The 27,804-nt window shown below is 42.1% G+C and overlaps 2 protein-coding genes across 5 annotated transcripts; both read left to right on the forward strand.

The window, feature by feature from the left end:
- Positions 1–745: 745 nt before the first annotated feature.
- LOC311099272 (putative flap endonuclease 1 homolog) lies at positions 746–11,358 on the forward strand. The gene is made up of 11 exons (XM_084139979.1): positions 746–914; positions 1,287–1,362; positions 1,692–1,794; positions 4,592–4,646; positions 4,736–4,797; positions 4,953–5,089; positions 7,671–7,731; positions 7,969–8,100; positions 8,381–8,526; positions 8,803–8,947; positions 10,626–11,358. Exons 1-11 carry the CDS (start codon positions 833–835, stop codon positions 10,680–10,682), a joined length of 1,056 nt encoding a protein of 351 aa, XP_083996105.1. The 5' UTR covers positions 746–832; the 3' UTR covers positions 10,683–11,358.
- LOC311099271 (arf-GAP domain and FG repeat-containing protein 1-like) lies at positions 10,501–27,804 on the forward strand. Of its 4 annotated transcripts, none has more exons than XM_084139978.1 (12): positions 10,501–10,569; positions 13,859–13,952; positions 14,321–14,436; positions 14,749–14,890; positions 17,419–17,575; positions 17,930–18,037; positions 18,215–18,359; positions 18,509–18,594; positions 18,688–18,774; positions 19,019–19,180; positions 27,275–27,372; positions 27,620–27,773. In XM_084139978.1, exons 2-12 carry the CDS (start codon positions 13,899–13,901, stop codon positions 27,677–27,679), a joined length of 1,215 nt encoding a protein of 404 aa, XP_083996104.1. In that variant the 5' UTR covers positions 10,501–10,569; positions 13,859–13,898; the 3' UTR covers positions 27,680–27,773. The 4 variants fall into 4 exon arrangements, with proteins under 4 accessions (XP_083996104.1, XP_083996103.1, XP_083996101.1 ...); XM_084139975.1 differs by lacking the exon at positions 10,501–10,569 and adding an exon at positions 11,508–11,755; XM_084139976.1 differs by lacking the exon at positions 10,501–10,569 and adding an exon at positions 11,508–11,755 and having other exon boundaries at positions 18,688–18,756.

The following is a 27,804-nucleotide window of genomic DNA, read 5'->3' on the forward strand; positions in this document are numbered from 1 at the left end:
GTGCATTCAAATTGCCATCGATAAAATGCAATTGTGTTCGTTGTCCGTAGCTTAGGCCTGCCCATACCATAACCCCACTGCCACCATGGGGCACTCTGTTCACAACGTTGACATCAGCAAACCGCTCACCCACACTACGCCATACACGTGGTCCGCGGTTGTGAGGACGGTTGGACGTACTGTCAAATTCTCTAAAACGACGTTGGAGACGGCTTATGGTAGAGAAATTAATGTTTAATTCTCTGGCAACAGCTCTGGTGGACATTTCTGCAGTCAGCATGCCAATTGCACGCCCTCTCAAAACTTGAGACATTTGTGGCATTGTGTTGTGTGACACAACTTCACATTTTAGAGTGGCCTTTAATTGTCCCCAGCACAAGGTGCACCTGTGTAATGATCATGCTGTTTAATCAGCTTCTTGATATGCCACACCTGTCAGGTGGATGGATTATCTTGGCAAAGGAGAAATGCTCACTAACAGGGATGTAAACAAATTTGGGCACAACATTTGAGAGAAATAAGCTTTTTATTCATATGGGCAATTTCTGGGATCTTTTATTTCAGCTCATGAAACATGGGACCAACACTTTACATGTTGCGTTTATATTTTTCTTCAGTGTATATCAATGGATTGTTTGTAAATAGTTTACTGTAATAAATTATGGGTGGCTGAAAGTATAATCTCTTACTGTGCTCTCTACCTTTGTTTGATCCCTGCTGCCCCTATTGGTAGATTCGTGTACAAACAACAACACAGGTTTCCGGGTACACATCATCACCAAAACGGTGTATCCAAGTTGTTGGCTTTATAACGAACAGTCAGACAAGCACAATGGGTATTACAAAACTTGCAGATTTGATTCGCAGCGACGCACCTGGTGCTATTTCTTACAAAGAGATCGGCGACTACACAGGTAAGTTTGCATGCTTAGCTACTTTTACTAACGTTAGCTGTGTTAGCCAAAAGGCTAACGTTAGCTAGCTAGCATGCAGTTCGGGACAACTAGTATCCTCCTTCATATGCTCGTTATCTCATCCTAGCATGTATAATGTTATGGAGCATCAGTGTGCCCCACCCAATAATTCACTAGACTTATCCCCAACATTGAAGCTACCAGACAGGCCAGGCATTATTCACGTTAGCAAACTAGCTTGGCCAAGTTTTATACAGTACTAGATATGGGCCCAGTTGGATGTTGTATGATCTGGAGGTTTCCTGCTCATTGAGTTCACTCAAAGGTTTTACTAATACAATACACCGTAAATTTGTTTTGTCTCAATTTTAGGAAAGGTCATTGCGTTGGACACCTCCATTGTTCTGAACCAGTTCCGCACTGCAGTACCCAATCTTCAGTTACTGGGGTGAGCTGTCATTTCTAACTTCTAAAGCTTACCCAACCGTTGGCATTGTTGACAGCACCTCAAATGTGGCTTCTTCCTCTCCTTCATCTGCACTGATCTGAAATCACAGGACAGGGGAAAGCATATGGCGAATGTCTACCAGTTATTTACTTTCATCTGTCCAGTTCTTTCCAGCCAGTGCAGATTAAATATGTAACGTTAGCCTAGATGAAGAGAGGGAGTCACTTTAGACTATTGGGATGTGTTTCTGTGGTAGACCTGTGTAAACTAACGCTGAATTCAGGGCCCTGTTTCTGTTTCTAACCCATGTTCCCATCCTTTCACTCTAGTCCCTTGACAGGTTTGTTCTTTCGCACACTAACCTTCCTGGAGCATGACATCAAGCCAGTGTTTGTGTTCGATGGGAAGCCTCCTGGGGAGAAAAGGGCTGTGGTGAGTGGCACAGCCAAGACCATAGCTAACTACAGTGCCTTCAGAAAGTATTCACACCCCATTACTTTTTCCACATTTTGTTGTTAGAGCCTGAATTCAAAATGGATCAAATTTTGTTTTTTTGGTCACTGGCCTACACACAATACCCCATAATGTCAAAGTGGAATTATATATTTTTTAATTGTTTCAAATTAATAAAAAATGAAAAGCTGAAATGTCTTGAGTCAAGTATTCAACCCCTTTGTTATGACAAGCCTAAATAAGTTCAGGAGTAAAAATGTGGCAAAGCAATTCACTTTTTGTCCTGAATACAAAGTGTTATGTTTGGGGCAAATCCAATACAGCACATTACTGAGTAGCACTCTCCAAATGTTCAAGCATAGTGGTGGCTGCATCATGTTATGGGTATGCTTGTAATCGTTAAGGAATGGGGAGTTTTTCAGGATAAAAAAGAAACGGAATGGAGCTAAGCACAGGCAACATCCTAGAGGAAAACCTGGTTCAGTCGGCTTTCCACCAGACACTGGGAGATTAATTCACCTTTCAGCAGGCCAATAACCTACAACACCAGGCCAAATCTACACTGGAGCTGCTTACCAAGAAGACCGTTAATGTTCCTGAGTGGCCAAGTTACAGTTTTGACTTAAATATACTTGAAAATCTATGGCAAGACCTGAAAATGGTTGTCTAGCAATAATTAACAACCAATTTGACAGAGCTTGAAGAATTTTGAAAATAATAATAGTAAATGTTGCACAATTCAAGTGTGGAAGGCTCTGAGACTTACCCAGAAAGACTTACAGTTGTAATCTCTTCTACCTCCAAACGAGCTTCAATGCCATACAACACTCCTTCAGTAGCCTCCAACTGCTCTTAAACACTAGTAAAACTAAATGCATGCTTTTCAATCGAACGCTGCTGGCACCCGCCCACCCGACTAGAATCACCACTCTCGACGGGTCTGACCTAGAGTATGTGGACAACTACAAATACCTAGGTGTCTGGTTAGACTGTAAAGTCTCCTTCCAGACTCACATTAAGAATCTCCAATCCAAAGTTAAATCTAGAATCGGCTTCCTATTTCGCAAAAAAGCCTCCTTCACTCATGCTGCCAAACATGCCCTCGTAAAACTGACTATCCTACCGATCCTTGACTTCGGCGATGTCATTTACAAAATAGCCTCCAACACTCTACTCAGCAAACTGGATGTAGTCTATCACAGTGCCATCCGTTTTGTCTCCAAAGCCCCATACACTACCCACCACTGTGACCTGTACGCTCTTGTTGGCTGGTCCTCACTACATGTTCGTCGTCAAACCCACTGGCTCCAGGCCATCTATAAATCACTGCTAGGCAAATCCCCGCCTTATCTTAGCTCATTGGTCACCATAGCAGCACCCACCCGTAGTCTGCGCTCCAGCAGGTACATCTCACTGGTCATTCCCAAAGCCAAGACCTCCGTTGGCCGCCATTCCTTCCAGTTCTCTGCTGCCAATGACTGGAACGAATTGCAAAAATCTCTGAAGCTGGAGACTCTTATCTCCCTCACTAACTTTAAGCATCAGTTGTCAGAGCACCTTACCGATCACTGCACCTGTACACAGCCCATCTGAAATTAGCCCACCCAACTACCTCATCCCTATATTGTTATTTATTTTGCTCTTTTGCACCCCAGTATCTCTATTTGCACATAATCTCTTGCACATCTAGCATTCCAGTGTTAATACTATTGTAATTATTTTGCACTATAGCCTATTTATTGCCTTACCTCCATAACTTGCTACATTTGCACCACTGTATATATATTTCCTGTTGTATTTTTGACTTTATGTTTTTTTTACCCCATATGTAACTCTGTGTTGTTTTTATCGCACTGCTTTGCTTTATCTTGGCCAGGTCGCAGTTGTAAATGAGAACTTGTTCTCAACTGGCTTACCTGGTTAAATAAAGGTGAAATTAAAAAATTAAAAAAACAAAACAAATACAGAGTGTTGACTCAGGGGTGTGAATACTTAAATCATCATTAGTCGCATCATGCAGCCTTACAATGTATTCAAAATCTAAACAAATAGCCCAACGTTTGTTGAACAACTAAAGTTACATTAATAACTCTAAATTAAGCATGTAGGAGTACCTATGTCTTTGTTAACCGCTCAACACATGTGCGAACTCCCTCAAATCGTTTGGAGAAAATATCCTTTCTATTTTATTCAGCTTTGTTCAATTGTTTTCTTCATACTATAAAATAATGCCACGGAATTCTAAGCAAATCTTGTCTGCTAAATTAACTAGTGTAGCCCACAGCCATTTGGCATAGCCAGATCAGGGCCTAACATAAGGACAACTCAGACTACATTTTCTTCATATCATGCTTCTTTAGACATGTCTAAAATAAATAATGAATTTATTGTGAAGGTGTAGGCTATATTATATGGATTTATTAGACTTTTTTAAATGTAGATGTTCCAAAGGTCTGCATCAGTGGCTTGTAGGCTATGTGTGGAAGCCAGGAGATGCTAAATGTGTTTATGTTAATTAACGGTCAATTACCGTGAGACCGATAGTGATTTGATTGACAGTCACCGGCTGACGAAATTTCGTGACCGCCACAGCCCTAGCTGTGACACAACAAAATGTGGAATAAGTCAAGGGCTATGAATACTTTCTGAAGGCACTGTACCTCACAAAATGACACCCTCACAAGTAGTGCACTACACTAAATAGGGATAGGGTATAATTTCCGACACAGCCCATGTCATTACGGTTTAATTTAATTGTATTCCCTGTTTCTTCCAGTTGGAGAAGAGGGCACAGGCTGCAGGCTGGAGCTCCCCCAGTCATTCAGGAGCAAGTAAGAGAAACATTGGAATTCAATCACAGCGCATATCAGTTTTCCATCTTCCTGTATTTGACCTTTGACCTCTCTATGTGCACCTGTAGTGTCCCCTCAGACACGGGACTGTCTCCACCTTCTGAAGCTTATGGGTGTGCCCATCATCCAGGTCAGTGTGCCAATCCACTATGTAGCATGCTAACCCTGAACATTTACCCTAATTATACAAAGTTGTCTTGAACACACACCAACCACCAGAAACCATAACATATGAACCCTCTCCTTCCGCTCTCTCTCTCTCTCTCTCTCTCTCTCTCTCTCCAGGCTCCAGGAGATGGCGAGGCACTATGTGCCCACCTGGTGCAACAGGGCACAGTAGACGCGGTAGCATCAGAAGACATGGACACTCTGCCCTTTGGTGGCAACATCCTGATCCGCCAGCTCAACGCCAAGAAAGACAGGTGAGGGTGCACCTTTGAGTCCATAACCATGTCTATACAGCCTGGCCATATAGACTAGACGTAATATAGTTAATGTAAATCCGGGACACTCAAATGAATATGATATGTTACATTTGGTATGGTTACATAAGACAAGGGTTTGGTCGGGGTGGATGGGTGGGTGTATAACGCGAACGCCTAGCAACCCAAATAAAGCAAACGTCCAGCAACTCAAAGGTTGCATGTTCTAATCTCATCACATTTTAGCTAATTAGCAACATTGCAACTACTTACTACTTTTTAGCTACTTTGCAACTATTTAGCATGTTTGCTAACCCTTCCCCTAACCCTAACTTTAACCTCACTCCTAACCTTAACCCTAAGCTTAACTAAAAGCTCAGACACCAGCAGGATAGTCAAACGTTTGCCTGCCGACAGTACTTAGCACCACTGAACAGAGTGGCAGTCAATGTCTTTTTTGTTCACACAGCAAAGACCTTGGAAGTCATCAGCCACAAAAGCCTTGTTAAAATACTCCAAACCAGAAGGTGGCAGTAGCGTTGTTTGGCTATGCATATCTGTGCGTATTGCTTATGGTCTAGAGTCCAAGCTATCAAATATAATCGCATACACATATTTAGCAGATGTTATTGCGGGTGTAGTGAAATGTTTGTGTTCCTAACTCCAACAGTGCAGTAGTATCTAACAATTCACAACAATACACACCTCTAAAAGTAAAAGAATGGTTGCATCACCGCCTGGTATGGCAACTGCTCGGCCTCCGACAGCAAGGCACTACATAGGGTATTGCGTACGGCCTAGTACACACTTGGGCCAAGCTTCCTGCCATCCAGGACCTCTATACCAGGCGATGTCAGAGGAAGGCCCTAAACATTTCCAAAGACTCCAGCCACCCTAGACTGTTCTCTCTGCTACCACACGGCAAGCGGTACCGGAGCGCCAAGTTCTTTACAGCTTCTACCCCCAAGCCATAAGACTCCTGAACAGCTAATCAAATGGCTACCCGGACTATTTGCATTGTCCCCCCCCCCCCAATTTAACGCTGCTGCTACTCTCTGTGTATTATCCATGCATAGTCACTTTACCTCTACCTACATGTACATATTACCTCAATTATCTCGACTAACCTTTGCCCCCGCCCATTGACTCTGTACCGGTACCCCCTGTATATAGCCTCGCTACTGTTATTTTATTGTTACTCTTTAATTATTATTTTTTATTTTTTACTCATCTATTTTTTACTTCTGTTTATTTTAGTAAATGATTTCTTAACACTTATTTTTCTTAAAACTGCATTGTTGGTTAAGGGCTTGTAAGTAAGCATTTCACTGTAAGGTCTACACCTGTTGTATTCAGCGCATGTGACAAATAAAATGTGATTTTGATTTGATTTGACATGGACACTCTGGCAAATGTTGCGCTAATGTTGCTATTTTGTAGAAAGCCCTTGTTGATACTAGCCAGATGGCCACAGCTAGATAACTACATAGAAAGATGATGAAGAAACAATTTAATTCACTCTCTATAATCCCATACTGCCAGTGCCAGCCCATAGCCAAATGTTTAGCTAGCTAACTAGCATTAGTATATTTGCTAGCTAGCACAACATAGCTAGCTAAGGACACTGCACTAACTCGGCAGCTAACACAGGCAGCTGTTTCATGGAAACTACGACTCCATTGTGATTTAATTATAATGCCAATACTAGCTACAGTGGTTAGCTAGCTTGGAGGAAGTATTTAGTGTTGTGTGCATTGCATCTGTGCACTTAGCTAGCTACTATCCAATAGCCGACATTGCATATGAAGTGTGACTGGCTCATCCGTGGATGGAGAAAATGCCCACTTTTCACCCTTTTTTTGTTGACTCCCCCACGTGGGGGTTCGTGCTCTCTGATTTTGTTGGCCACTGACGAGCATTGCGATTCTACAAGTAGAATCGGTAGGTTCGTCGCTACCGGTCTGCACGCAGCTGGTACTGCTTTTGTTCTAGCAAGAGAAGGAACACCCTCCCACTGTGATAAGTACATATTAGCAGTCTATCGGCAGAGAGATTGTCGTGTGTTTCATGCTTAACCTTAACCCTAACCTTAATCCCTAACTCCTAGGTTAGCTAACGTTAGCCACCCAGCTAATGTTAGCCACAATAAATTAGAATTCGTAACATATATCATATGTTTTTGAAAATTCGTAACATGTTGTACGAATTGTGATTCGTATCATATTGTACAAATTGCAATTCGTAACATATCATACGGATTGTAATTCGTTACATATCATACGAAATGGATAATGGACATCCACAAATGAATAAATACCATATGAAACGTAACATATCATACTAATTGGAGTGTCCCGGATTTACGTTTACTACATGTATGTTACGTCTAGTCCGGGTTTGTCTATACTGCTGTGGTTTCCCCAATAGAAAAAGATTTAAGCCAGGGTTACTTCTAAGCACTGTCTGGCAAAGTATTAGTAAAAATAAATCTAAAACATTCATTGATTTATTGATTGAGTTATTTAAATGGCTGATGGCCAGTTCTCTGGGTCTCTAAATCTAATTATTCCTCTCCTCACAGCGAAGTCATTGAATATTCTCTACCCAAGCTGCTAGAGATTTTGAAGATGACACATGAAGAGGTAAGACACCTCCTCCACCCAAAGCATTTGTAATGAATGCGGCATAGGCCTTCATTACATGTTCATAGGCGTCATGTGTACAAGCATACCACATTCTAAGGCATAAACATCATGTACTTTTCTCTCAAGTATAATCTCTCAACTGTTGCACCTCTCAAAATGCTCACATACTCTATATTCAGTGATATTTAATCTCTTAGGCTAACACCCCTTCTCTTTCCTCCTAATTTATGTCAGTTTGTGGACCTGTGTATCTTGTTGGGCTGTGACTACTGTGACAAAATCACAGGCCTTGGACCTAAGAGAGCTTTGACTCTGATCCAGCAATACCGGACCATAGAGAATGTGGTGCTGAACATCAACAGAAAGGTACATGATCCCTCCCTGAAAACTGTTCAGATTACTATAATGCAATTGCCTTGGAGATTTTGGTGCCAATGAGTTTGCTGAAGTCTTATCTATGAGTCTGAGTTAAACATACTAGTAAACCAAGAAAATATGAAATGTCATTTGTTACCACTCCACATACAATTAACATATATGAACTAATGATTATTTCATTGTTCCTCTCAGACCTCACCTTCTATGCTATGTTCCTGTCCATGTAATTAGACTAACACCCCAACCCCTTTTCTCCCTCCTCCTTCAGACCCACCCTGTCCCACTGCGCTGGCAGTACCAGGATGCCCGCAAGCTGTTTCTGGATGCCCCCCTGACCAAGCCCTCGGACCTGGTCTGGACTGAGCCGGATGAGGAGGCCCTGGTCCACTTTCTGTGCCACGAGAAACACGTCAAGTACTGTTCTGGTCCCGTATGACCGACCCCCTTTGGAATTAGACCAGGGGCCATATGTATCAAGCATCTCAGAGTAAGAGTGCTGATCTAGGATCAGGTTCCCCCTGTCCATGTAATCGTATTAATTGTGTTCTAAAAGGTACAACTGAGACGCTTGATACATACGACCCCTGGTGTACACAAATCGAATCCTCTGGATCTGCAGTGCATGCTTGTTTTATGTCCTTGCCCAGTAATCTAAAACTGAATTATTCCATATGTGTGTGTGATATGGAGGGAGCAAAGAGTACGAGGTCGAATGAGGAAGTTCAGTGAGAAGCGTGAGCGCCTGAGGAAGGAGAGGGAGGAGGACAAGGCAGCAGGACGGAGCCGACAAACTCGCATGGAGGACTTCTTCCGGGTTACACGGAAAAGGCAACAGGTGATATAACCCCACTATGACACTTTTATGACACCTCATCTTTTTATGGTGGGAGTACCTGCTGAACTCTATATCTCATGTTAAGGCCTGGTATAGAGATGGTTATATATCAGACTTTATTAACTAGTTCATTACATTTACATTTACATTTTAGTCATTTAGCAGATGCTCTTATCCAGAGCGACTTACAGTTAGTGCATACATTTAATTGTATTTTTTTCATACTGGCCCCCCGTGGGAATCGAACCCACAACCCTGGCGTTGCAAACGCCATGTTCTACCAATTGATGCCAAATGCTTCATATCTACAGTATTTATGGCTTTGGAGATCCCCATACTGTTTCAACCCTTTACATTGGTCCACTATATCCAATACAGATAACGTTAACTTTAGTTTTACAATTCAGTTGAAATTGTACAGCAATTTTCACATTTCTTTATAACCTCATCCTCCATGTAGGTATGCCTTTATTGATTGATCACCTTTCATTTATCAGGTTATATTGACTGTCAATCGAGATGTCTAAGGATCAACATTCTTGATACAGTTGAAAAGTGTTAAAAAACATTTTGAAACAGTGAATGTACTAACTGAACTTAATTGTCCAATAAGAGCACAGATTTTCCTTCTGTTGTTAAATGTCCTACTGAACACGACCCTGTACTGCTGAACTGGGAGTAGTAGCCTGAGGGGTATACTAAGACACTAGCTAGATCTTTTCAGGATTTTCTAAAGCTAGCCAGCTTCAGTTGGCTTCAAATTCAAGCTCAGGCTTCATACATGTTACGAAGGTGGATATTGATCATGCAGCCGCCGTTAACTCGAGCCAGCTTGTAACTGCGTGTTCGCGTCGAACGTGACAAGTCAAAAGCCGAACTCTTCATTGAGACAATGCTGAAACAGCAATCCATGGGCGAGTCAGTGCCACATTAAAAATGTTGTGGAAATGAAAGAAAGGTTATCTTGAAATAGGCTATTAGAAGTGCCATTTCCCTTTTATTAATCATATCATTAATATCGTCTTTGGTGTGCTTATCAATGCACAAGCCCCTTTTCCCCAACAACTTTCAAATGCATCATGTCTTTACTAAATGTGTAGTGTGATATATATTTGAATATTACTACACAAAATACATTTTTCTTAAAAATATATTTAATCAGTCTTCCTCAAATATGGTCCGGAAAAGGGATGATGATGCACTCTTTGTGAGAGTGAGGGAATCTAATTTGATTGGTCCTCAACTTTCGGCTCAAACACTTAGTTCAGGATAAAGTGGAGTTACCCTGCCCCGGAGCAGGTTAGAGATGAAGCGTTCAGTGCCATAGAAATGTACTTAGCTAAAAGGTGAGCCACCTTCAAGAGAATTGACTAAAGTTAGCGCGCTAACTATTATTATTATTATTATTATTATTATTATTATATTATTAACTCCTCTGTCCAGCTTCGTAGTACACCCCTCTGGTTCGCTAACTGTTCCTGCATTCAACAATGTCACATTGTTGCCTTGCCTCGTTTGGCAATATAACATTTCATGATTACAGGTTGGCTAAAGCAGAAACGGGCTGGAATCCAGACTGAACTGAAAGTGATGTGGCACCTAAATTAGCCTGTGTATTTCTGGTATGTTTTCAGTTATTGTGTTGTGTCTGAAATACCAGCCTTATCTCCACTTGTAGCCATCTGAATCTGGGGATTCCATCGGCACCAAAGGAAAGAGAGCGATGCCCAAGTGATACTGCCCTCCGACAGAGTCTGGCGGTACTGCAAATGCATCCTTACCAACCAGCTGTCTGACAGTTAACAGGATGTGCTCGTTCATGAGGGTCTACCTGAGAAAGGAGCTGTGCAGATCATCTGATCTATACATTTCTTTAACTACATAACGATTGAGCATAAACCAATTCTTATTATATAAAGATTTGTGACAGCGACTACCTCAGGGTCATGTTCATTAGGCACCAAATAGAAGAAACACCCTGAAACAGGGACAGACTACCTGGGCATGTCCAATAAGTGATGCTCATATTCGTTTCCCGTTTTAAAACGTTGTGCCCTAATGAACATGACCCAGGCCAACTCCTAGTGAGCAAGTAAACTGGATGAGCAGAGGCAGTGCAACCACTGTCTATATGGCCTTGGCTTGCTTGTTCCCTCAGCCAAAACAGGAGCCGATTTGATTTCTATGGAGGGAGGTCAGATGGGCTCGTGGCTTATTTGGTGGACACCTGCTACCCTCAACAGTGCCAAATTTGAGGCAAATGACTTTCTTATCATGATGAACATGATCATGTCAAAGTAGAGACCAAAACTCCAAAATATGATATTCTCTTGAATCAGTGTTGTTTTTACACAATATGTCAGTATGATGGTAAAGATTGTATTTACTATTAAACATCAACGTAAAATGTTGTCGAATGGTCATTGCTGCCCACCAGATCATACCACCAGTAGGTGTCAGTCACGCTACGGTTAGCTGTTCAGTACACCTGCTGTATGCCAACGAAGAAGAGACGTGTCCGTCCCACTAGACCTCTCAGCAAGGTGTCTGAACAATCGCCGGCGAGGCAAGTCTCCCCGAATATATCCCCTCCCTAGGCCTCGATAAACTTCTCCCACCGTTAGTAGCCCCTTTTTCAACCATGGCGACGAGTGCGAAGCGAAAACAAGAGGAGACGCATCTCAAGATGCTTCGGGAAATGACTAGACAGCCCCCGAATAGGAAGTGCTTTGATTGCAACCAGCGCGGGCCGACTTATGCCAACATGACAGTGGGTTCCTTCGTCTGTACCACCTGTTCTGGCATCTTGTAAGTACTGGGTTGATTCTATAGTGTTTTTATGTGGCATTGTTTTTAAAGCAACATGTCGTTTTTTATGGTGTATTGGTTAACTAACGTTAGCAAGGTCCCCAACACAGCAGGTAATGCTATCCAACGTTAGCTCGAGGCCATTGGTTGGGCTGGGTCGCAAGCCCATGCTTTGTTGTAAGGGGTCTCAATTCCCAATCTTTAAAAGGTCACTATGCAGTTCAATACCTAGTTTGGCAACTAACTAAAATATTGTTTGTGGCGAAAGTACTTGTCTGATAAAAGGCAAATATTTGCCCAGTGTGTCAAAACAGCGCGTCACCCGCACCGGCGAACCTCATTTCTAATCAAGTTGTCTATACGGTAGACGTAGTTTGGGACAGCCGTTGCTCACGGCTATAGGTGTATAGATAGAGCAGGGATGGGCAGTCCTCGGGGGCTTGATTGGTGACACACTCTTGCCCTAGCTCCTGATAAAACACCTGACTCCAATAATCAACTAATCAAGGTCTTCAGTTTAGAATGCAATTAGTTTAATCTGGTGTGTTAGTTATAGGGCTGGGGAAAAGTGACACAAATCAGGACCTCAAGGGCTGGAGTTTGTCATCCCTGAGATAGAAGAAGTGTATCAGGAAGTTGCTATACACGGTCTTGTAGAATACATGAAATGGGGCAGTAGGTCAAGTAATGCAAATTATATGGTTCAGAGACCACAATAGGAAGGGACTACTGACAAAACCAAAACGGATACTACAAGTGATCACCTCACGTCATATGTGAAGGCTAGGCACATGAATGCATAGCCTTATATGAGTCATATAATGACTTTCACTGATGGTTTTCACTTTTGGGAAGTTCCATCTGATTTCAGTCACTTTTTGACCTGTTTTGGACATGAATGCCAAAACATGTAGGAGATAGAGGTGCCCAAATGCGACCAATTTTGCATACCCCACCCTACCATTAGATATCCATGTCTTCATCACTGGAAAATATAAATGGTTGAGTTTGATATCATTTAAAAGCTCACAAACAGGGTTGTCAAACTATTTTATAATTTCTTTAAAAAAATGATTTTCAATAAATATTTTTTAAACCTTAAGGTCAATTATCTAAATGCGTAAACTCAGGTATCATTTTTCCCCCACATGTTGTAGCTTAGACCTTATTTTACATCATCTGAAGTGTTTGTTGTGCCTGATATCGGTTGAAACGCAGCATGCTCTTGGGTGGCATGGTTTGCCTGATAAATGTACTAAAATGGGAATAAAATAGAAACTTCATCTTTGAAATGGTAGCACAAAGATGGAGGTCCACACCTCAGAGAATGTTGACTTGAATGGGAATATCAATTTTAAATTATACTGTCAATCTTCCATAGGAAACCTATTGAAATATAGATAATAGAATAGACGTTCCTATTTAAGTTGACATTCGACGGTGGGTGTACCGGCGGCCATCTTTGTGGTAGTAATTGGAAGTAAACATTTCAATTTCAATGATGTACCAGCTAATTTGCAGTGGTCTGAAGGGATAAATCCATTGTATTAATTTATATTTCTAAGATTGAAATGACACCCACCCTGTATTCAACAGTATGCTGTGTCTCAACCGATAGCGGGTACAACAAACACCTCAGATTATGTAAAATATGGTTTAAGCTACAACATATGCAAAAATGAGTTGACATGTTTTTTGATAATTGCCGCTAAAGGATACATAGTTTGACATCCCTGTTTGTAAGCTTTTAAATTATATGAAACTCAACCGTTTATCTTTTCCAGTGATAAAGACATAGATGCAAAATGGGTCAACTTTGAGCACCTCTATTTCCTAAATGTTTTGGCATTCAGGTTCAAATAGTCACTTTCTGACCACTTCTACCATGGGCAAATACGAATGGAAAGTTTTGTTCAAATCAAAAGGGGTGCAGTGAAAAAGTGATTGAAATCAAATGGAACGACCCTTTTGACAGTGAATATCAGTGAATGCAAAGTTTAGCTGTGAGTGTTCAGTCATGTTGTGCCTGGTCATTGTAAACTGAATGACACCGAATACATACTCACCAATTCCCCCCATCGTTACCCCTTCACTCCCAACTAGACGAGGGCTGAATCCCCCCCACAGAGTGAAGTCCATCTCTATGACCACCTTCACGCAACAGGAAATTGAATTCCTACAGAAACACACCAACGAGGTAATGCCATTAAGTAATGTAATGTACTAAGAAATGTGTACTTCAATCCTAGTCCTGGGGATCTGCAGGGAGTGCAGGCTTTTATTCCAGCCTAGCACTAACAAATCCGATTCATTTGAAGGTATAGATGATTAGTTGATTCAGATGTGTTAGTATTGGGCTGGAACAAAAGCCTGCTTACCCTTTGGGTCCCCAGGACCAGCATTGGAAAAACACTGGATTAGTATCTTTGTGCATGTCTGCCTCCTCATGTCTGCTTTCTTTATTTGAAGTTTATTTTGTTTCTCTCAAGGGAGATTATTGGCATTCCTTTTTCTCTCTCGCGCTCTCTCTCCACGCCCTCTCCCCAAACACTTTCTCTCCTCTAGGTTTGTAAACACATCTGGTTGGGGCTGTACGACGACAGGACATTGGTTGTTCCAGACTTCCACGAACCACAGAAAGTAAAAGAATTCCTCCAGGAAAAGTACGAGAAAAGGAGATGGTGAGATGCTTCATTTCAGTTCATTCATCTGTTCGTGGTTCACTGAGCTTCACTCATTTGCCTTCTATTGCGTTGTGTGAACTGAACATCTTCAAAAGCAGAAGAATTTGATTTGATTTGAAGATCCGACAGTTTCTATTGTGATGTATTAATGGGAAATCCCTCTCAGAACTCTCAATGTATAATCTTATGAATTCACATTAAAAAAAACAAGTAACAGCCCATTTTTACATGTCAAAATTATTTCACCTTGGGAACTCCCCATCGATTCCACCCATGGATGTATTTTTATTTATGGTTGTGTTCACACAGGTACGTCCCTCCAGACCAGGCTAGGACGGTAGCCACAGCCCAGGCCTCCAAGTCGGGCTCCTCAGCCAGCAGCACAGGCAGCACCCCGGAGATCCAGCCCCTGAAAACCCTGCAGCTCAACAAGACCCCCCCAACGCGTCAGGTATTTCCCCCATCTTCTTTCCTAACATATGGCGTAATACATTTCAGGCTGATGCGCTTTTGAGTCATTTCCTAACATATGGCGAAATCCATTTTAGGCTGATGCAACATTTTTTTCATGATTTTGTCTAGGGTAAATTCAATCACTTTTTAAACGTAATCACTTTTTGACAGCACCCCTTTTGATTTGAATGAAACCTTCCATAGATATTTGTACAAGTGCTCAAAGTGACTTTTTGGACCTGAATGCCAAAACATTCAAGAGATAATGGTGCTCAAAGTTGACCCATTTTGCATACACCACCAAACCATGAGACATCCATGTCTTCATCACTGGAAAATATAATTTGTTGAGATTGATAACATTTGAACGTTTATAAACAGCGTTGTCAAACAATTTTTTTATTACATACATTTTCTAAAAACGTGTAACTGCGTTTAAAAAAATAAATAGATTTTCACATATGTTGTAGTTTAGACTGTATTTTACATCTTTTTGTGTTGTTTTTGTGTTGTGCCTGCCATCTGTTGAGACACAACATGCTCTTGAATACAGGGTGGGTGTTATGTTTTGGCTGATAAATGTACGAAAATATTAATACAATGGAAATGTCAACTTTCAAATGGTACCACAAAGATGGTTGGAGGTCCACACTTCAGAGAATGTTGACTTGAATGTTTTATTTATTTTATTGTATTTATTTAACCTTTATTTAACTAGGCAAGTCAGTTAAGAACAGAAACGTATTTACAATGACTGCCTACCCTGGCCAAACCCTCCCCTAACCCGGACAACGCTGGGACAATTTGTGCACCGTCCTATTGGACTCCCGATCACGGCCGGTTGTGATACAGCCCGGGATCGAACCCGGGTCTGTAGTGATGATTATCTCAATGAACATAATAGCATTTTCATTAGTTTGTTTCTCTAGGCTGTAAGTAAAAACGAAAAACCTTTAGTTTAAGAGCTAAATCCATCACAAAGAAATCCATTATAATTTTGTTTTGGCAGGTCAAAAGAAACATTGGAAATAAGAAAATGTATAAAAAAAATAATAAAAAAAACAGAATAGCATATTTTAAGTTTAATATGTTACTAGTCTTTGCTTAGTAGCCTGAGCAATACTGACAAGCGAGTGCTCATGAATGCATGGACAGCGCAGTTATTCTTGGGAAAAGTGATATTTGGAAATGGAGAACTGCAGAATATGCTCTTTCTAATACTAAATAGCAATCAGAACGTTTTACCTTCTTTTTTAATTTATTTAACCTTTTATTTAACTAGGCAAGTTGGTTAAGATCAAATTCGTATATACAATGACTCTCAAGGCGCGCTGTCAAATTATTTGCTGTAAACATAAGCGCCAACGCTGATAAATAGACATAAGACAAATGTAAAGAATTAATTGCATAAAGAAATATTCGTGAAAATATATACTCAATATATACGTCCTACAGCACATTTGTATTGGCCAAGTAAGGTAGGAATAGGTGTGGAGAGAAGAAAAAATGGGTAAAAAGCTCTAAATACTGTACTTCTGTTTGTGATTTAAAAAATTCGGACAACTTAGAATTTTACTTGTACCAGTTTAATTGCGGTGGTCTGAAGGGATTGGTCCATTCTATGAGTTCTATTTCTATGATTGAAATGACACCCACCCTGTATTCAAGACCATGTCTCAACCGATGGCGGGCACAACACATCATCAGATGTGAAATAGGGTCCAAGCTACAGTACAACATTATGCGTTTTTAGATAATTTATGTTTAAGGTTTAAAAATGACAATTTCTATTAACTTTTTTTTCAAGAAATTATCAAATAGTTTGTCAACACTGTTTGTAAAGCTTTTAAATGATATACATCTCAACCGTTTATCTTTTCCAGTGATGAAGACCTTGATGTATCATGGTATGGTGGGGTATGCAAAATGGGTCAACTTTGAGCACCTTTATTTTTTACATTTACATTTTAGTCATTTAGCAGACGCTCTTATCCAGAGCGACTTACAGTTAGTGAATACATATTTTTATTTTTTTATACTGGCCCCCCGTGGGAATCAAACCCACAACCCTGGCGTTGCAAACGCCATGCTCTATCAACTGAGCTACATCCCTGCCGGCCATTCCCTCCCCTACCCTGGACGACGCTGGGCCAATTGTGCGCCGCCCATGAGTCTCCCGGTTGCGGCCGGCTGCGACAGAGCCTGGATTCGAACCAGGATCTCTAGTGGCACAGTTAGCACTGCGATGCAGTGCCTTAGACCACTGCGCCACTCAGGAGTACATCTCCTGACTGTTTTGGCTTTCAGGTCCAGAAAGTCACTTTCTGACCACTTCTTCCATGGGCAAACATGTATAGAAAGTTTTGTTTAAATCAAAAGGGATGCAGTCAAAAAGTGGTTGAATTCAAACCCTCTAATCATTTATATAAGTCAATGGGTGCAACCCCAAATGTCCCCAGTTCTTTTTCTTTAAAGCATACCATCATTCCTCATGCCCTTCCATCTCTTTCCCTCTCCCTCTGCCAGTCGCCGGTGGTGGTTCGCTCCCAGGCCTATCCTATAGTTCAGGAGAAGAAGTTTGACCTCCTCTCTGACCTGGGTGGAGACATCTTTGCTGCTCTGCCCTCTCAGGCTGCCAGCAACTCCAACTTTGCCAACTTTGCACATTTCCCCAGCCAGTCAGGTAATGAGTGGAAATGGCCTTCACTCAAACTAACTTCCGTTTAAGTCAAATTTTCATTTAGTCGTGCAATAATGTAAAAGAGAGACTATGTGAAAATTTGACTTCAATGGCAGTTCAGGAGTTTCCCAATATTGAGTAGATTCTAATTGTTTGTCTTCAATGAGACAATCAAATCTTGAGGGCTTGGAAATTAGCAGTTATAGAGTGTAGTGTAATAAGACTGCACACGTCATTATAATATGTTTGTGTTAAATCATTGTCATTTGCCACTCCTCCCATGTACCATAACACCATTATGATTTCCTCATTCCTCACATTGTCAGTGTTTTGTGTTTCCTCCTCTGTGGTTTGCAGCGACTCAGGTTAACTCAAATGCCGACTTTGCCAACTTTGAGGCGTTTGGCAACTCTGGAGTACCTTCACATTTCAGCACCTCACCCCCCTCACAGTCCTTTGCATCAGGTACCCCTGGGTCCCATTCTCATACAAACCCTCTCATTTACATTATATCTGTTCCAAGCCCAACAGGGTGGACAACATGTTATGTTATTTTTGGGTGTTAGTGTCCATGTCCATTGCCATGTGCATGAATGAGTATATATCTGACCCCTGTGTATGTGTCTCTCTCGCGCTCTGTAGGGCGAGGTGTCCCAGTGCCGTCGGTGGCCGGTGCTGTACCGGCTCCGTCCCAGCTGGGCAACTCGGCAGAGGACCGCTACGCTGCCCTTGCTGAGCTGGACAACGAGCTGAGCTCCTCGGCCCCCACAGGGAGCAGTGTCCAGGGGTGAGAGACAGACACCACTTCAAAACTTGACACTAAAAATACATTTTAGATTTGCACACTAACACTGCCTCTGGATCTCGCTAAAACATGTTTTTTATGATTCAATTAGATAACAAATTGATTCATGTTATGTATTTATGTGAATCTAGGAATATGTTTGGAGCTGTGTTGGGAACCTCGCCTGCCCAGACTCAGCCAGTATTACCCAGCATGCATGTGCAGCAAGGCTTTGGAGGTGAGTGGATTGTGTTACACGTACCTGTACTTTGTTTTCTGAAATGGGTGACCCTCAAAAGTAATGAAAACATAATGTAATGTCCTGTTTCAGCCGTCCAGTCCAATAACCCATTTGTTGCCCCCGCCCCGGATATGGCCACCAACCCCTTCCAGACCAATGGTATAGCACCGGCCGCAGGTGTGTGTGTGTGTGTGTGTGTGAGCACGGGAAAGTGCATGCATACATACATACCGTGTGTGTATGGTTGAAGTCCGAAGTATGAACACAAGCATGCTTAAAGGGCATGTTTGGGCCTCTGCTGGTTAATGAGTGTCTATTTGTCTGAAATGGCATTGTAGTAGATACTGTACATTGAAAGGTACGTTTGTGTGCCACTGTGTTTGTGGTCCTCACTCTGCCCTCCCCTCTCTGTGTGTCTTAGCCTCGTTTGGCACAGGTTCTGTGAGTATGCCTGCTGGCTTTGGGAACCCCTCCTCTTACTGCCTCCCAACCAGTTTCAGTGGGACCTTCCAGCAGCCCTTCCCAGGCCAGGCCCCCTGCCCTTACCCCCAGTCGGGGGCCTACCACCCCCAGCAACCCAATGGTAAGTAGTGTGCCCTCTCCTCCTTAGTAGTCTCACCCATATCACAATATAGTTTGGACTTTACTTCAAAGCAAAATATTGTGTTGTGACTCACCAAATGTTTAGAATTTTCTTGTGACCCTGCGCTATAAACAAAGGTTGTATTTCTGGCTAGTATCCCTGTAACGGTAAATGTAAAAACTTTTCTATTTGTAATAACTTTGATTTTTTATTTAATAAACCCAGTAAATGTAATAACTTGCTGGTAATCATAATAAAATGTTGAACGTTACATGTAATAACTTTTTCTACTAAATGTAATAGTTATTACATTAACTGGTGAGTAACAACTTATTTAAAGAATAATTTAATAACTTCAACCAATGTATGCACAGTCACACACACACTGATAAAAAAAAAAAGTCCTGAATGAATCTGTAGGCCCTAGTATTAAACATGTCATCTACAATAGTTCCCTGCAAACAATGAGTCGTTAAGACGTCCCCGGGATGTCACAAAATGGTCGCCAGGACATTGTGTCATAGTCCCCTGGCGGTTTTGTCTAGTTCCCGGTTGGTCTCGGGGACGTCCCTGAGGAATGTTTTTAGGACGTTCTTTGGACATTGTGTCATGGTCCCCTGGAGGTTTTTGTCTAGTTCCCGGTTTGTCCGGGGGACGTCACCTGATTGTCTCAAACGTCCCTGCCCCCAGTTTCATTACACATCACCCCTTGTTACTGTTGCCAAGCCCATCAAGGCCCTGATTGGTGAACCACTGATCCATTCACAGCTTTGTCTTTTGGTAATGCTAGGGACACACGCACACAAACAGTGCTTTTAACATAGTGTTTTCAAATGATGTAATTGACATATATTACATTGTGTATGTTTATTCATACAGTAATGTATGTCCTCCCCTGGGATTTGAACTCTTAGCATTCCAATCTTCCTTCTATGCCACCATGTCTGTATCATCGACTGATTTCACCTATAGGCCTATTCCTACACTTTGCACTTCAAAGTAAATCTCAGCTCAGTTAAAAATACACTCAAGAACAACTATTATATTTATCATAGTGATTCAGGAGTAACATTAAAACAGAATATGCCCCACCAACATTAGACAACTATACTGAAAACCCAAACTGAAATTGCTGAAATAAGTAAGTGAAATCAATGAGAGAATAGTTGGATCAACTGATAATTAAAATAGCAGTGCAGATGGCACTCTTTTGTTAAGTGCAGAGGTGTATTACAGGAAATTAATGTGTAGTGTACCCCAAATATAGAGGTCGTGAGTTCAAATCCCAGGTGGGGTCATATTGAAAAGTCAGTACTAAGTGATCATGTCAAATGTTATCATATTGTCATTGATTTAAAGATTTTTACACTATTGTAGCTGAACAGCGTACCACTAACCTTAAAACCGCCATACCATTTCATTACTTATAATGGTTTGGGACACCTAGGACGATCACGTGACAAATACCTCCAAGAATGTCCAGGGGAGCTTCAGGGGATCATGACACGTCGCAAGAACGTCCTAAAAACGTCCTCGGGGACGCTAGAAAAAGGTCCCCCAGAGAACGTTCCCTTGGGACCATCATGAGACGTCCTAAGAAATAGTAAAATGAACGTCCCAAGAAGGTCCTGACATGATCCTCAGTGACGTCCTGGGAACATATAGGAAACTAGGCGAAGGTCCCCCGGAAAATGTTCCCATGGGACCATCAAGCAATGTTCTTAGAACGTTCTCAGAATGTCAGAGGGATAACAGTGAGCCAAAACACGTAAGGGACCTAATGGGAACATCGCTGAATGTCCTCAGGGCGTCCCCTGTTTGCTGGGTTACTGCTGTTCAATCTTCATCTCAATGAATGCATGTGCATGTATTCCGTTTTTTGCTGTTTATAGTGTGCGGGTTCCTAAATTCTTTGTCAATATATTATTTCTGTTTTATTATGTTTGTCTATATTCACCATTTCACCAAGTCAAATTCCGGGTATATGTACAGTGCGTTCGGAAAGTATTCAGACCCCTTCACTTTTTCCACATTTTGTTACAGCCTTATTCTAAAATTGATTGTTTTTTCCCCTCATCAATCTACACACACTACCCCATAATGACAAAGCAAAAACAGGTTTTTAGAAATGTTTAAAAATAGAAATCTCACATTTACATAAGTATTCAGACCCTTTACTCAGTACTTTGTTTAAGCACCTTTGGCAGTGATTGCAGCCTCGAGTCTTCTTGGGTATGACGCTACAAGCTTGGCACACCTGTATTTGGGGAGTTTCTCCCATTCCTCTCTGCAGATCCTCTCAAGCTCTGTCAGGTTGGAAGGCGAGCGTCGCTGCACAGCTATATTCAGGTCTCTCAAGAGATGTTCGATTGGGTTCAAGTCCGGGCTCTGGTTGGGCCACTCAAGGACATTCAGAGACTTATCCCGAAGCCACTCCTGCGTTGTCTTGGCTGTGTGCTAAGGGTCGTTATCCTGTTGGAAGGTGAACCTTCGCCCCAGTCTGAGGTCCTGAGCGCTCTGGAGCAGGTTTTCATCAAGAATCTCTGTACTTTGCTCTGTTCATCTTTCCCTCAATCCTGACTAGTCTCCCAGTCCCTGCCTCTGAAAAACATCCCACAGCATGATGCTGCCACCACCATGCTTCACCGTAGGAATGGTGGCAGGTTTCCTCCAGACGTGACGCTTGGCATTCAGGCCAAATAGTTCAATATTGGTTTCATCAGACCAGAGAATCTTGTTGCTCATGGTCTGAGTCCTTGAGGTGCCTTTTGGCAAACTCCAAGCGGGCTGTCATGTGCCTTTTACTGAGGAGTGGCTTCCGCCTGGCCACTCTACCATAAAGGCCTGATTGGTGGAGTGCAGCAGAGATGGTTGTCCTTCTGGAAGGTTCTCCCATCTCCACAGAGGAACTCTGGAGCTCTTGGTCACCTCCCTGACCAAGGCCGTTCTCACCCGATTGCTCAGTTTGGCCGGGCGCCCAGCTCTAGGAAGATGTCTTGGTGGTTCCAAACTTCTTCCATTTAAGAATGATGGAGGCCACTGGGTTCTTGGGGACCTTCAATGCTGCAGAAATAGTTTGGTACCCTTCCCCAGATCTATGCCTCGACACAATCCTGTCTCGGAGCTCTACGGACAATTCCTTCGACCTCATGGCTTGGTTTTTGCTCGGACATGCACTGTCAACTGTGGGACCTTATGTCGACAGGTGTGTGCCTTTCCAAATCATGTCCAATCCATTGAATTTACCACAGGTGGTCTCCAATCAGGTGGTAGAAACATCTCAAGGATGATCAATAGATGATGAATGGAAACAGGATGCACCTGAGCTCAATTTCGAGTCTCAAAGCAAAGGGTCTGAATACTTATGTAAATAAGGTATTTTTGTTTTTAATACATTTGGAAAAATGTCTAAACCTGTTTTTGCTTTGTCATTATGGGGTATTGTGTGTAGATTGATGAAGATTTAAAAAAAAATCCATTTTAGAATAAGGCTGTAATGTAACAAAATGTGGAAAAAGTCAAGGGGTCTGAATACTTTCCGAATGCACTGTAAATGTAATTTCCGAATGATTCTGAATGTTGTTGAACAATATAACTTATTTATTTATGCTTCATATGCTTACAGAGCTTGGTCTTACCCCATCATAACATAAGATTGTTTTACGCCATACTCCAAACAATGTATAGCCTCAAGCATGGTTTACAGAACTACCTTTGTTACAGTCCACCAACCATTTCACCTAATCACAGATATCTATCCATGTCACAGCACCAATGGGACAGAATGGTGTCTAACCTAGGTCTCCTACAGGCCACAAGACTGTGTTACCCTGCTAAGCTTAAACGTAGGCAAGAGTAATTACACCTACATCACTTTTCAGGTGCTATCCCCTACTGCCTTGGTGGCCATGAGTAAGGCCCTTTGCCCCCTGCTACAAGGGCAAGGCTGACCCTGTTCTGTGTTTGGTGTGTTGAAATCATTCATAACCCCATCATAACCTTCATACCACTTAAAACATCAATCATATGTGATCTTCAAAATATAAATATCTACACTGAACAAAAATATAAACGCAACATGCAACAATTTCATAGATTTGACTGAGTTACAGTTCATATAAGGAAATCAATCAATTGAAATACATTAGGCCCTAATCTATGGATTTCACATGACTGGGAATACAGATATGCATCTGTTGGTCACAGAGACCTTAAAAAAAAGGTAGAGGCGTGGATCAGAAAACCAGTCAGTATCTGGTGTGACCACCATTTGTCTCTTGCAGCGTGACACATCTCCTTCGCATAGAGTTTATCAGGCTGTTGATTGTTGCTTGTGGAATGTTGTCCTACTCTTTAATGGCTGTGCGACAATGCGTTATATTGGCGGGAACTGGAACACGCTGTCGATCCAGAGCATCCCAAACATGCTCAATGGGTGACATGTCTGGTGAGAATGCAGGCCATGGAAGAACTGGGACATTTTCAGCTTCCAGGAATTGTGTACAGACCCTTGCGACATGGGGCCGTGCATTATCATGCTGAAACATGAGGTTATGGCGGCAGATGAATGGCACGACAATGGGCCTCAGGATCTTCTAACGGTATCTCTCTGCATTCAAATTGCCATCGCTAAAATGCAATTGTGTTCGTTGTCCGTAGCTTATGCTTGCCCATACCATAACCCCACCGCCACCATGGGGCACGCTGTTCACAACGTTGACATCAGCAAACCGCTCACCCACACGACGCCATACACGCTGTCTGCCATCTGCCCAGTACAGTTGAAACTGGGATTCATCTGTGAAGAGCACACTTCTCCAGCGTGCCAGTGGCCATCAAAGGTGAGCATTTGCCCACTGAAGTTGGTTACGACTCTGAACTGCAGTCATGTCAAGACCCTGGTGAGGACGACGAGCATGCAGATGGATTCCCTGAGATGGTTTGTGCAGAAATTCTTCGGTTGTGCAAACCCACAGTTTCATCAGCTGTCCAGCTAGCTGTTCTTAGACAATCCCGCAGGTGAAGAAGCCGGATGTGGAGGTCCTGGGCTGGCATGGTCTGTGGGTGTGAGGCAGGTTGGACGTACTGCCAAATTCTCTAAAACGCCTCACACCCACAGACCATGCCAGCCCAGGACCTCCACATCCGGCTTCTTCACCTGCGGGATTGTCTAAGAACAGCTACCTGGACAGCTGATGAAACTGTGGGTTTGCACAACCGAAGAATTTCTGCACAAAACGTCTACCTTATGGTAGAGAAAATAACATTAAATTCTCTGGCATCAGCTCTGGTGGACATTCCTGCAGTCAGCATGTCAAGTTGAGGGAGCGTGCAATTGGCATCTGTGGCGTTGTGTGACACACAACTGCACATTTTAGAGTGGCCTTTTATTGTCCCCAGCACAAGGTGCACCTGTGTAATGATCATGCTGTTTAATCAGCTTCTTGATATGCCACACCTGTCAGGTGGATGGACTATCTTGGCAAAGGAGAAATGCTCACTAACAGGGATGTAAACAAATGTGGGCATACTTATTGAGAAATAAGCTTTTTGTGCGTATGGAACATTTCTGGGATATTTTATTTCATGTTGCACTTTTATATTTTTGTTCAGTATAGTTTAATTGAGCTGGATGGTTGCTGCTGTTACTGACTGGGTTAGTTCTGCGCAGCACACGACTTTGATAGCCTCTGCTGAACTGAAACCAAGGTGTTAATTTGACACCAATTGCCCTGGTGCCATCCAGATCTGCCAAACAGCTTTGAAATCGTTCAAATACTTTTGAGTGTTTGCTTGAGCCTGCCTCGAGTGCCGGATTGATGGGTTTTGCACTTTTGGGACTATTCCATGTCCATCACAATAATGGAAATAACACAAACATTGTTATTACATGATCAGTTGAAGTTCTTGTTATTCATTAAAAGTTGCTACTGACCTGATAACATAATAACCACCGGATAACATAATTAGCTTGATTTAATAATGATCAAATGAAGTGTTACCCGTTTGTGTGTGTGTGTGTGGTGAGACTATGCATGTGTGTACATTTCAATGTGTGCTTGTGAGTGTCTATGTATTCCTGTATGATGTGCATGAGTTTGTTTGTATTGTGATTGGGAGTAGGTGGTGGTATGTGCATCAAATTGAGAGTAGTAGTACATAAAAACATTGATTTAGGTATGTTATCACATGATTGGTTGAAGTTATTAGATTATTCATAAAGTTGTTACTCACCAGTTAATGTCATAACCACCGGTTAATGTAATAACTTATTACAATTTAGCTGAAAAAGTAAAGTTTACCATTCAACATTTTAATTAAGTTTACTGGCAAGTTATTACATTTACCAGGTTTATAAAAAATATATACAGTGGGGAAATTTTTTATTTAGTCAGCCACCAATTGTGCAAGTTCTCCCACTTAAAAAGATGAGAGAGGCCTGTAATTTTCATCATAGGTACACGTCAACTATGACAGACAAATAGAGGAATAAAAATCCAGAAAATCACATTGTAGGATTTTTAATGAATTTATTTGCAAATTATGGTGGAAAATAAGTATTTGGTCACCTACAAACAAGCAAGATTTCTGGCTCTCACAGACCTGTAACTTCTTATTTAAGAGGCTCCTCTGTCCTCCACTCGTTACCTGTATTAATGGCACCTGTTTGAACTTATCAGTATAAAAGACACCTGTCCACAACCTCAAACAGTCACATTCCAAACTCCACTATGGCCAAGACCAAAGAGCTGTCAAAGGACACCAGAAACATAATTGTAGACCTGCACCAGGCTGGGAAGACTGAATCTGCAATAGGTAAGCAGCTTGGTTTGAAGAAATCAACTGTGGGAGCAATTATTAGGAAATGGAAAACATACAAGACCACTGATAATCTCCCTCGATCTGGGGCTCCACACAAGATCTCACCCCGTGGGGTCAAAATGATCACAAGAACGGTGAGCAAAAATGCCAGAACCACACAGGGGGACCTAGTCAATGACCTGCAGAGAGCTGGGACCAAAGTAACAAAGCCTACCATCAGTAACACACTACGCCGCCAGGGACTCAAATCCTGCAGTGCCAGACGTGTCCCCCTGCTTAAGCCAGTACATGTCCAGGCCCGTCTGAAGTTTGCTAGAGTGCATTTGGATGATCCAGAAGAGGATTGGGAGAATGTCATATGGTCAGATGAAACCAAAATATAACTTTTTGGTAAAAACTCAACTCGTCGTGTTTGGAGGACAAAGAATGCTGAGTTGCATCAAAAGAACACCATACCTATTGTGAAGCATGGGGGTGGAAACATCATGCTTTGGGGCTGTTTTTCTGCAAAGGGACCAGGACGACTGATCCGTGTAAAGGAAAGAATGAATGGGGCCATGTATCGTGAGATTTTGAGTGAAAACCTCCTTCCATCAGCAAGGGCATTGAAGATGAAACGTGGCTGGGTCTTTCAGCATGACAATGATCCCAAACACACCGCCCGGGCAACGAAGGAGTGGCTTCGTAAGAAGCATTTCAAGGTCCTGGAGTGGCCTAGCCAGTCTCCAGATCTCAACCCCATAGAAAATCTTTGGAGGGAGTTGAAAGTCCGTGTTGCCCAGCGACAGCCCCAAAACATCACTGCTCTAGAGGAGTTCTGCATGGAGGAATGGGCCAAAATACCAGCAAAAGTGTGTGAAAACCTTGTGAAGACTTACAGAAAACGTTTGACCTGTGTCATTGCCAACAAAGGGTATATAACAAAGTATTGAGAAACTTTTGTTATTGACCAAATACTTATTTTCCACCATAATTTGCAAATAAATTCATAAAAAATCCTACAATGTGATTTTCTGGATTTTCTTTTCTCATTTTGTCTGTCATAGTTGACGTGTACCTATGATGAAAATGAGAGGCCTCTCATCTTTTTAAGTGGGAGAACTTGCACAATTGGTGGCTGACTAAATACTTTTTTCCCCCACTGTATATATGTGTGTTTTATTACAAATAGAAAAGTTATTACATTTACCGTTGTTACAATCCACTCCACAACTAAAGTTAAATGGTTAAATAGACCATTCAGCCTAATCTGTTTTTTCTCTGCATGGACAGGCCCTGGTGGATACCCAGTCTACGGGCAGACCAAGCCCTCCATGACCCCCTTTGGGCAGCCCATGGCTGGGCCGGGGATGGCCAATAACCCATTCATGGTGAGCGTCTAGTAGCTTATGTGTGTGTTTCCAGATCTTGTTGCGGGACCGAAGGATGCATTGTGCTCTTTTAATAGTAATACTTGTAATACAAGTGTGAAACACTTTGTGCCTGACTGAAGTCTGAACACATGCAATTGACTTACACATGCATCTTCGCTCTCTGCTAACTTCATGGATGAGTTTGGAAGTCATGCTGATAGTCATGTTATTTTACGATATTGAATAACCATTTGTTTTCAACCAGGCGGGAGCCCTGGCTGGACCCTACCCCACTGGAGGCTCATCCACCAACCCCTTCCTGTAGTGCGCCTCCCACCCCGTCAACTCCACCAGAGGGAAGCATGCAGCACCGATTCAATGCACCGGCTCCGTCACACCCTGTGATGTGACAGAAACTCTGAATTTATTAAAAGCTTAGTTTACGACACT

The sequence above is a fragment of the Coregonus lavaretus genome (genome assembly GCF_964263955.1).
Source record: "Coregonus lavaretus genome assembly, chromosome: 23".
Taxonomy (NCBI): domain Eukaryota; kingdom Metazoa; phylum Chordata; class Actinopteri; order Salmoniformes; family Salmonidae; genus Coregonus; species Coregonus lavaretus.